Raw genomic sequence first — 10,766 nt, 5'->3', positions numbered from 1 at the left:
TATAGTGTGTATATATAATATAATATATCTATAAATAATAAAAATATATATTAAAAATATATTTTTATTATTTTTAGTATTTTTGTATATGTATTATATGTAATATGTATAGTGTATTTATATAATATAACATATATTATATAATAGAAATATATATTAAAAATATATATTTTATTATTTTTAGTACTTTTACTGTATATATTATATATATAATATGTATAGTGTGTATATATATAATATAATTTATCTATTATATAATAAAAATATATATAAAAATATATTTTTATTATTTTTAGGGTTTTTGTATATATATTATATATAATATGTATAGTGTGTATATATATTATATATATTATATAATAAAAATATATATTAAAAATGTATTTTTATTATTTTTAGTACTTTTACTATGTATATAATATATATAATATGTATAGTGTATATATATAATATAATATATATATTATAATAAAAATATATATTAAAAATATTTTTATTATTTAGGAGGTTTTTTAGTATTTTTAGTATATATATTATATATTATATATGTAGTGTGTATATATAATATAATATATATTATATATTATTTATTGTATATTATATATTATATTATATATTATATATTATATATATAATGTATATTATGTGTTATATTATGAAAATAGTAAATCATACTAATAAAATAATAATAATAAATAAATAATAATACTAATAAAATCCAAAAAAAAAACCCAAACAGAAAAATCAACTCCAAATCCTGTCCTGTTAAAACCAAACAGGGGAGCAATAAATCAGAATTTTCCAAACACAGGAAAACTGGGAATTCTGTGAGAGAAAACAAGGCTTGGGATTCAAGAGAACATCAAAAAATCACCTTTTCAGGCTGATGCTCAATGTGCTTTTTTTTCTCCTCCCCAGTCCCACAGAACAACGAGAAGCTTCAGGAAAGTCCGTGTATTTTTGCATTAACACCAAGACAAGTGGAGCTGATCAGAAATTCCAGGTATTTTCTCCTTGGGTGTCAAGAATCCAAAAAAACACAGCCGAGAATTCCCAGAATTCCTCAACGTTCCCTCCTCTTGGAAGCTTTTGTTCTCTGCCAGGATTTGGTCAAGGCCATGGAAAGCACAAATTTACCCCTCCAAGCCTTTAAATTTGACTTTTGCTCCTCCAATCTCCCTTTTCCACGGGGCAGGAAAAATGGGAATAAATCCTTGGATGACCCCGAGCTTGTGCTGGGAATATCAAAGATCTGCAAGGTTTTTTTTCCCCTTTCAAAAGGGGGAAAAAAAACAGACTTTAAAACTTTGTTTTGCACGTGAAAAGAAGCTTCCTCAGTTGGGAAGGATGGAATAGGAACTGCTTGGAAAAAGGAAAACCAGCTTGGATTAGGATTTTCCCTGACCTCTGGCATGGGAAGATGCAGCTTTGGATTCAAAGGAGGCTCCTCAGAGGTGGCAGGGAATTTTCCTCTTGGCTGTCCTGCTCCCTTGGGCCCTGATGCAGATGAATTCCTCCCAAAATGAGGCATAAAACCTTCCCAATATTCCTCTTCATGCTAAAGAGAAACATATTTAACATATATTTATGTCCAAGGGTCGGAATTTCTCCAATATCCTGGTTATTGTGGGTTAACAGAAGGGGGAAGCTGTTGGAAAACTTCACAGGAAGGGAATAAAAGACCATGGGATTCTTTCTTTCAGGGAAGATAAAAAACTGCTGGTTCTTGATGCTTTTTTCTCCCCATATTCAGATTTTGGGGGGAAAACTGTCCCTGCTGAGGAACAACTCCAATATTCCTGGGAGTCTGAAATGCTCCCATGGGTCCAGCTTTAGGTGTGATGTCCCCACACCTAAAACTTCCCCATCAGCCTCTGTCTGTCCAGGTTTCATCCCTTCCATTCCCAAAATTTATCCTAAAACCCTGAATTGGAACGTGAAACACTCTCAGGGGCGAATCAAGATTAATTTAGGGATTTTCCCTAAAGCCCTGAGTCTTGTGCAGGAATTAGGGGATGTTTTACACCCCTTTTTGCCCCCTAATAAAATCCCTTTGTTCTGTATATCCATGATTTTCCTGATTCCACTTCAGATCCCATCAGGAATGGCCCTGCTGAAGGTTGCAATATCCTCAGAGGTGCCATAAAACTCATGGTTTGGATGAGCAGCTTTAGCTGAATAATTAAAACGCAGGGAATCTTGAACACTGGCAGGTAAACCTGACCTTAAAACCCAGTTTTTTTATCAATTCTCACACAAATCAGCAGAAGGGAAAAGGGAGACTTTTCACCTGAAGAGTTTTAAAAGCTGTGGGTTGGTGCATTAAGCAAAAAAAAAAAAAATTATAATAATTACAGAACCACTGATATTTGCAGGGGGAATTGTGCAATTTAAATAAAGATCCGTGGAGTAATTTTTTTAAAGGAATGTTAAAAAATTAAGAAGAAATGAAGCTCTTGAGTCTGGTAAAATTGACAGCTGAGTTGGGTGGGTATTTGGGGTTTTTTGTTTGGTTTTTCTGGGTTTTTTTAATTAATCTGAACTTTCTGTTTCTTTAATTTTACCAGGGAGTTGCAACCCGGGGTGAAATCAGTTCAGGTGGTGCTAAGGTAGGTCTGGGCATGGGGGTTGATTTCCAAACCCTAAAAACCCAGGAGAGATTGGAAGATCCTCTGGATGCAGGAAGGATTCCAGAGGGGCAGCTTCACACCGGGGGAGGGAGGGAGGGAACATTCCAACAAAAGGCAGCCAATTTTCCACCTGGATTTTGTAGCTCCAAAGGGAATTCCCAGGGAGCTGTAAAGAGCACAAAGAACTGTCTCAAGCATCTTAAACTCTACTTTTTGACCTCCTCCTGGAGGAGTATGTCCTGCTGGAATTGGTGCTGGACAAGTGTCCCATCAGGGGGAGGGAGGGAACATTCCAGCACAAGGCAGCCAGTTTTCCACATGGATTTTGTAGCTCCAAAGAGAATTCCCAGGGAGCTGTAAAGAGCACAAAGAACTGTCTCAAACATCTTAAACTCTACTTTTTGACCTCCTCTTGCATGTCCTGCTGGAGTTGGTGCTGGACAAGTGTCCCATCAGCTTCCACACCTGGATTGGCTCCGCTGTGGGATTGGGATGTGGGATGTTCAGGGCCTTTTGGGCACTGGAGATGTTCAGAATTGTGCAATTTCTTTTCCAGAATCTGCTACACAGACACCAGTTCTCCTCAGGAGGATCAGTACCCTCCCAACATCGCCGTGAAGGTGAACCACAGTTACTGCTCCGTGCCGGTAAGGATTTGTGGGAGCCAGTAAAGATTTGCAGGATTCAGAAGGGAATTCATTTTCCTATGAATGCCAAGAGTTGTAAAAATGCTCCTGCTCAGTTTAAAGCTAATTTTCTGGTGGTTTAACCTCGTTGTTAATGAAGTTCTGTTAAAAACCTCAATTCTTCTACTTCATGCTCTGACCATTCAGCTCCGTGTTTTCCTCCCATCCTTGAGAGCTGAGTGGAATTTAGTGGAGCTGACCCCGTGTAGGAGTAAAAGGGGAATAAATACATTTAATCCTTCTGCCTCAGGGCTACTACCCATCAAACAAACCCGGAGTGGAACCCAAAAGGCCCTGTCGTCCCATCAACCTCACGCACCTCATGTACCTGTCGGCGGCCACCAACCGCATCACGGTGACCTGGGGCAACTATGGCAAGGTGGGTGCCAAGGGAATCACCCAGAATTCCACAGGCAGGGCAGGAGAGCAGCCTTGGTCACCCTCTGCCTCCCCTCTCTCCTCAGAGCTACTCGGTGGGGCTGTACCTGGTGCGACAGATGACCTCGGCAGAGCTGCTCCAGAGGTTGAAAACCATCGGGATCAAACACCCAGAGCTCTGCAAAGCACTTGGTGAGTCCCTCTGGCTCCATGAATCCTGGAATCATGGAATCAGCCAGGTTGGAAAAGACCTGAGATCATCCAGTCCAACCCTTGGTCCAACCCCGCTGTGGTTCCCAGCCCATGGCCCTGATGCCACATCCAGTCTCATCTTAAAAACCCCCAGGGGCAGAGAATCCACCCCCTCCCTGGGCAGCCCATTCCAATGGCTGAGCACCCTCTCTGCAAAGAAATTCTTCCTGATATCCAAGCTAAACCTCCCCTGGCACAGCTTCAGACTGAGCCCTCTTGTCTTGCTGATGGTTCCTGGGAAAAGAGACCAACCCCCCCTTGCTCCCCCCTCCTGTCAGGGAGTTGCAGAGAGTGAGGAGGTCTCCCCTGAGCCTCCTCTTCTCCAGGCTGAACAGCCCCAGCTCCCTCAGCCTCTCCTCACAGCCCTTGTGCTCCAGTCCCTTCCCCAGCCTCGTTGCTCTCCTCTGGACCTGCTCCAGCCCCTCAATGTCCTTCCTGAGCTGAGGGCCCAGAACTGGACACAGCACTCCAGGGGTGGCCTCACCAGCACTGAGGGATGTCCTGGCTGGAACTTCACAGAATCCCAGGATATGTTGGATTAGAAGGGACCCCCAAGGATCATCCAGTCCAACCCTCAGCCCTGCACAGGCCCATCCCCAAGAATCACACCCTGTGCCCCAGAGGATCATCCAAATGCCCCTTGAGTGCTGTGCCAACTGCCCTGGGGAGCCTGTTCCAGCACCCAGGCACCCTCTGGGGGGAGAACCTTTTCCTAAGATCCCAAACTAACCCTCCCCTGGCACTTCAGGCCATTCCCTGGGGTGCTGGCAGTGGGCACTGCAGTGCCTGCCCCTGCTTGGCAACAGCTGCCACATTTTTTCCTTTCAGTTTTTACCTGACTGCTCTTGCTGAGCTCTGAGGTTCTCCTAAACTTCAGAGGATCCTCTCGTTCTCCTGATGCTTCAGCTGAGCACTGGGAGCCATTCCCTCAGAGCCAGCACTCCCAGGATGGCCTCTGGAGCTGGGAGTGGCAGGCAGAGGTTCTCCAAGCAGCTCTCCTGCCTTTTCCACAGGCCTGTGCCTCAGTCAGGAACTTCAGGGCAGAGATCAGTTCCATTTGGTGACTTTAACCAAGTAGGGATGTTGTCTTTATTCCTGTCCCTTTGGGTTTTGCTGCTTGGAAGTTGTTGGACAGTCCAGAACTTTGCTTTCATTGCTCTGCTCTGTCCTGTGAGTGATTCCCTGTCACTCAAGCTGCCCTTTGGCTTTGGTGGCATCTCATTGCTGACTCACCTTCCTTTGCATAAAAAACTCTGTGGAGTTTAGTACAGGAACATTTTCTAAGAACAGAGGTCATGGCTGTGCATCCAAAACACCTCAATCCTGATCAGGAGATCCTAGAAAAAAACCCCCAACATTTCTCCTTCCCGTGTCTCCCGAGTTATTGATGCTCTGACAAAGAACTTCATAAAAAAATTAAGCTGGGATAAAAAGGCTCCTAATGGGAAGAAAACAACCCCAAATCTTGTAATCTCCTGGGAATTTCACATGTGAGAAGTCACTCTCTAATTAGAGCTGGGTGTTGCAGGACTGAGTGTAACCTCCCTGTCTGGAGACGTCTCGTTATGGTCTGAAAAGGTCAAAAGAAATGGGGGACTTGCTCCAAAGGAAAATGGTGATGGAAGTGTCAAAGGCCATTGCAGGCAGCAGTGGGAGCAGCAGCTCCTCCTCAGGACTTGGGGAGCAGTTCAAAGCTCATTTTGTTGATTTTTTTTTTTTTTGGCACCCTTGGTGTGGAACCTGCCTGTGTGGGACCCGCCTGCCTGCTGCTCTCTTTGGTTGCCCTGCAGCTCCTCTGGGTTTTCCTTTTGGGGATGCAGCAGCAGGGGAAGGAGCCCTCCTTTCCTAACATCTGATCCTTCCCAACTATATCCTGGATGGCTGCTGGGATGGGTTTTTCCATGGCTGCCTTGCTCTGAGCTGGGAACCTCTGGCTCTGTTGGTGTTCCTGGGAAACATTCTGCTGGAATAACTGACCTGGGCAGCATAGGAGCTGAAGAGCTGCAGTGCTAAGAGGAGGCTCATTTACCTGGTGGGAAAATGATGGGATGTGTTTACTCTCAATTTGACTTTATCCCTGCTTTCTGACCAGCTAAGCCTAAACTGACCTCGCTCCTGAAGTCTTGCCATGAGCTGGAGCTGAATCCATCCACTCCTTCCCTCCCCGGGAGGGAAAAGGACTCGTGCACAGCCAAGGGCTGTGGGTGAGCTGCTCCTCCTGTGCTGCACCTTGTTTCCAAGGTTGGAATTTGCAGCTGTTCAGTGTTGTGCCCTCTGCTCTCCCTGCAGTGAAGGAGAAGCTACGCCTGGACCCGGACAGTGAAATCGCCACCACGGGTGTCCGGGTGTCCCTCATCTGTCCGGTGAGTCCGGCTGTTCCCGTGGGATCAGCCTGGTTTGGGTTGGAAGGGACCTTAAAGCCCATCCAGTACCACCCCCTGCCATGGGCAGGGACACCTTCCACCAGCCCAGGTTGCTCCATCGCAGCCTTGGACACTTCTAGGGATGGGGCAGCCACAGTTTCTCTGGGAAATCCATTTCACGGCCTCATCACCCTCCCAGGGGAGAATTCCTTCCTGGTATCCCATCTTACCCTGCCCTCTGGCAGTGGGAAGCCATCCTCCTTGCCCTGTCCCTCCATATTTTGTCCCAAGTCCCTCTCCAACTCTCCTGGAGCCCCTTTAAGCCCCGGAAAGTGCTCTCAGGTCTCCCTGGATCCTTCCCTTCTCCAGGTGAACCCCCCCAGCTCTCCCAGCCTGGCTCCGCTCCTCTATTTAGACCGTTTTCACCCCAAACCCCAAATCCCCTGCTGGACCAGCATTACAAACTCCCAAATCCTTTTCCTTCAGAGGGGAACTAGAGGGGATTCCTGGGCTGTTCCCTGGCTGACGTGGTGCCCTTGGTTCCACAGCTGGTGAAGATGCGTCTGTCGGTGCCGTGCCGGGCGGAGACCTGCGCGCACCTGCAGTGCTTCGACGCCGTCTTCTACCTGCAGATGAACGAGAAGAAGCCCACGTGGATGTGCCCTGTGTGTGACAAACCTGCCCCCTACGACCAGCTCATCATCGATGGGTGAGCTTGGACCCCTCCCAGCCCCTCCCTCCCTCTCCTCTCCTCATTCGCCCTGAGCGTCTTCGCTCGAGAGGTTCCACCTCAAAACTCTCCCCCAAGTTTATTCTGCTGGTGCAAATATCCACTCTGAAGTGTTACAGCAAGACCCAGATCTCTCTCTGCCATTCTTGGGTTGGTTGTTTTTTTTTTTTTTGGAATGCACTGAAGCATTTTGAGGATTGAGAATTTGCTGCCTCGCTCACAGGCTGGTGTCTTGGTTGACAAGATGCCTCCTCGCACGGAATAAATCCCTTTGTGAACACCCAGGAAGATGATTTTTGACAGGAAACATCTTGTTTTCCTCGGTGTGAGGTGCTCAGCAGCTCACAGGCAGTTCATGACACGCTGCAAATTTGATCTGGGGACCTTCTCCATCAACCAGAACCTCCTGCCCTCGAGACTGAGGCACAGAGGCAGTTTTGGGAAGAGTCTGTTCCATCTGTGTGACTGTTCAGTACAATTCCCGTGGCTCTTGTGGGTGTCTTGGTGACAGGGCTGGGAAAGATCCCTCAATAGAAACTCCTGCTGTATTTTCCAGGGAGGAAAAGCAGGAGATTCAGATGCAGTGGAGGGACAGAATTAAATGCTGTGGTTATGTTGTCCAGGCTGGAAGTTTTCCCCCGAACCTCCCAATCCTGGTTCCTCTGGGGACACCCAGTGGGGGTTGATCTCTTCCTTGGAGTCTTTAGGGCCCCCCAGGTCTCTGTGGGATGTGCTGAGAGGGACCAAACCTTTGGTGCAGCACTTTTGGGGTGGGTTTGGAAGCAGCTTTGTCGCCCCAAAATTCTGGGAACCCGTCTGTGGCTGGGACCACCGGCAAGCCCCGAGCCACCCCTAGGACTGCTGGAGCCAGACACATGGTTCCTGCCTTCTGGAAAACCAGCTCCACCCTCATGGCTCGTGGAATTGGCCTCTGATGCAGGTGCCCTCAAAAGTAGGGAGGGTTTAGAGTGGTTTTTGGGGTGCATCCAGCTCCCCTGGCACACGAGTCTGTTCCCAGGGCCGGGCCGATGGTTCTCGGAGCGTTGCCGTGTTTGTGGCTCCTCGTTTGATCCAGGAGCTGTGGCTTTCCAGGCAGTCTGGAGGCTGGAGCAGCCTCAGCACAGATAACCTGTTTGCTTTGTCCTCTGGCCAACCCCAACAGGAAAATCCAGTTCCTTGGAGATCCCTAACAAGGGGAAGGTAGGAGGGGTTGGGCTGTGGAAGCCCCTCGTGTCCTGGGTGAGGAGGAGGAAGAGGAGGAGGAGGAGGAGGAGGAGGGTGTCACAGGGGAAGGCTCAGCAGCCTTTAATCCCTGCTCTGCACTGCTCAGGGATGAGTTTTGGTGCTGGTTCTGTTGGATGAAGGTTGTTTCAGATTCCCTGGAAGTGGCTGAGGGAACCTGGCACTGTGAGTCAGGGAAGAGCCGGAGGCTCCCGAGGAGGGAGGTGGTTGGTCAGGTCTGGGATCCTCAGGGCCTTGTCAGCTTTTTGGGAAGTGCAGCTTGGTGGTTGCTCTGCTGGATGATGGGATTGTCTGTGGAGACAATTCCTGCAGGAGCTGGGCAAAGCTGAAACTCTCTCACTGGTGGGGCCTAAAGTTTCTCCTGAGCTTGTGAGGTTTTTGCTACAAATTCTCCCTTCTCCTTGAAGGGAAATGCTCGAGTCCAGGGGGAATGAGGCCTTGGAGTTCCAAATAAACATCCCAGGGAAACAGTGGGACAAAGGGAATAAAGCAACCCCCCTATTTCTCTGGGCTCAGGACCTCATTCCAGTTGGATCCCTGCAAGGCCTGACCTCAAGGGATCCACTCCAGGTATAATTCCAATCCTGAACAGGCTTTTCCTGTTGCAGGGAGGCTCCATGTGTTTTTTTGGTGGCAGCTGTGGAGATTTGGGAAATAAAACTAGGAAGGAAGCGAGGTGCTGCTCGTTGGATTGCTGATTTCCCAAGTGTGACAGGATATTTCACCTTCTGCTAATGCCACGGTGGGAATGTCCCTGGGAATGTCCCTGGGAATGTCCCTGGGATGGGGCAACAGGCTCTGCCTGGAAGCAGTACCTGGGAAACTGGGTGAAGAGGCAAAACTGTCTTTAATTGCACCTAATTAAGGTGGTGCTTGATGGTTTGGGTGCTCCCAGTCAGGGAGGACTGGGATGGTTTCACCCTCAGAACCGGCGCTGGTTTTATGGGGAATAAATTCCACGACTCCCAAGGGCTCCCAGCTTCTGCCAACACCACATTCCCTTGAAATGTAGGGCTGGTGAAGGCAGAGGATGCAGGGTCACTAAAGACACTGTGCTGGTTGCCTGGGGTGTGACAGCTCCTCCTGTCTCCCCTGCAGGCTCCTGTCCAAGATCCTGACGGAATGTGAAGACGCGGATGAGATCGAGTACCTGGTGGACGGCTCCTGGTGTCCCATCCGAGCTGAGAAGGAGAGGAGCTGCAGCCCCCAGTGCCCAATCTTAGTTCTAGGTGAGTCCCCATGGGGATAAAGGCTTGAAATCCCTGTAGGAAATCACAGGATTCTGGAATGATTTGGCTTGGAAGGGACTTTGAAGCTCATCCTGTTCCGTGGGCGGGGACACCTCCCACTATCCCAGGGTGCTCCAACCTGGCCTTGGACACTTCCAGGGATGGAGCAGCCACAGCTTCTCTGGGAAATCCATTTCAGTGCCTCCCCACCTTCCCAGGGAGGAATTCCTTCCCAATATCCCACCTGCCCTCTGGCAGTGGGATAATTCCTTCCCAATATCCCACCTGCCCTCTGGCAGTGGGATAATTCCTTCCCAATATCCCACCTGCCCTCTGGCAGTGGGAAGCCATTCCCTGTGTCCTGTCCCTTCATCCCTTGTCCCACATCCCTCTCCAGCTCTCCTGGAGCCCCTTTAGGCCCTGGAAGGTGCTCTCAGGTTTCCCTGGATCCTTCCCTCCTCCAGTCTGACCATCCAGAAGTGTTGGAACATCCCCTGCCCTGGGTTTCACTCCCTCCTCTCTCCCCCAACCCTCTCCAGGCTCCTCGGATGTGAACGGGCTCCTTCCCCCCCCCGCCGGCAACGGCGAGAACGGCAAAGCCCCTGCAGATGTTGTGGATTTAACACTGGACAGCTCATCCTCCGAGGAAGAGGAGGAGGAGGACGAGGAAGAGGATGATGATGACGAGGGACCCCAACCCAAACGACGCTGCTCTTACGAGAAGGGTTTAGTCTCTGCCTGCTGACGTGGCTCCGCGTCCCGACGGACACACTTGAATACTCTGGTGCTTATTAAACTGGAGGAAAGGGGGAGAACGTCCTCTCCCACCTCATCTCCCTCCCTCCCTCATCTCCTCTGACTTTCCTATTCCGAATTATTCATTAAAACGAGAGAGAGAAAAAAAAAAAAGAAAAAAAAAAAACCACAAAACGCGAAAAAGAAAAAAAAAAACAAACAACCACAAACAAACCATTTTGAGCTGCTTCTTGGTTGGAAAACGACCCCACTCAGAGCCTGACCCTGAACTGGAGCCTGAAGGAAGGAAAGTGTCTTAAGCCAGGCAGGATCCTCCCTCCCCTGGATGCCAGGATCAAGGGAGTTCACCTGCACACCTCCAGGACACCCAGCCCTGCATCTCCAAAGCCGTGGGCAGTTTGATCCTCTTGTTAAATAACCATTCCTTAATTAATCTAAAGGTTTTGCTGGGGGTGGGGGAGGGAGGGGGAGGGCAGGGTTTGTGTGTGAGGGGGGGAGGG

General features: G+C 48.5%; 1 protein-coding gene across 1 annotated transcript in view; it reads left to right on the top strand.

Moving 5' to 3' along the window:
- PIAS4 (protein inhibitor of activated STAT 4) overlaps positions 1-10,442 on the top strand; it is a 20,895-nt gene extending 10,453 nt beyond the window's left edge. Inside the window, exons 3-11 of the mRNA XM_027664322.1 lie at positions 919-1,003; positions 2,568-2,609; positions 3,187-3,277; positions 3,567-3,695; positions 3,781-3,886; positions 6,236-6,309; positions 6,858-7,018; positions 9,380-9,510; positions 10,050-10,442. Coding sequence (XP_027520123.1) covers positions 919-1,003; positions 2,568-2,609; positions 3,187-3,277; positions 3,567-3,695; positions 3,781-3,886; positions 6,236-6,309; positions 6,858-7,018; positions 9,380-9,510; positions 10,050-10,255 — 1,025 coding nt within the window. The 3' untranslated portion in view covers positions 10,256-10,442. The remainder of the gene's footprint in view (positions 1-918; positions 1,004-2,567; positions 2,610-3,186; positions 3,278-3,566; positions 3,696-3,780; positions 3,887-6,235; positions 6,310-6,857; positions 7,019-9,379; positions 9,511-10,049) is intronic.
- Positions 10,443-10,766: the final 324 nt, after the last annotated feature.

This window comes from Corapipo altera, unplaced genomic scaffold, assembly GCF_003945725.1.
Source record: "Corapipo altera isolate COAL_440 unplaced genomic scaffold, ASM394572v1 96, whole genome shotgun sequence".
Taxonomy (NCBI): Eukaryota; Metazoa; Chordata; class Aves; order Passeriformes; family Pipridae; genus Corapipo; species Corapipo altera.
Note: the sequence above shows the minus strand (reverse complement) of the source record. Positions and strands in the feature narration are given on the sequence as shown.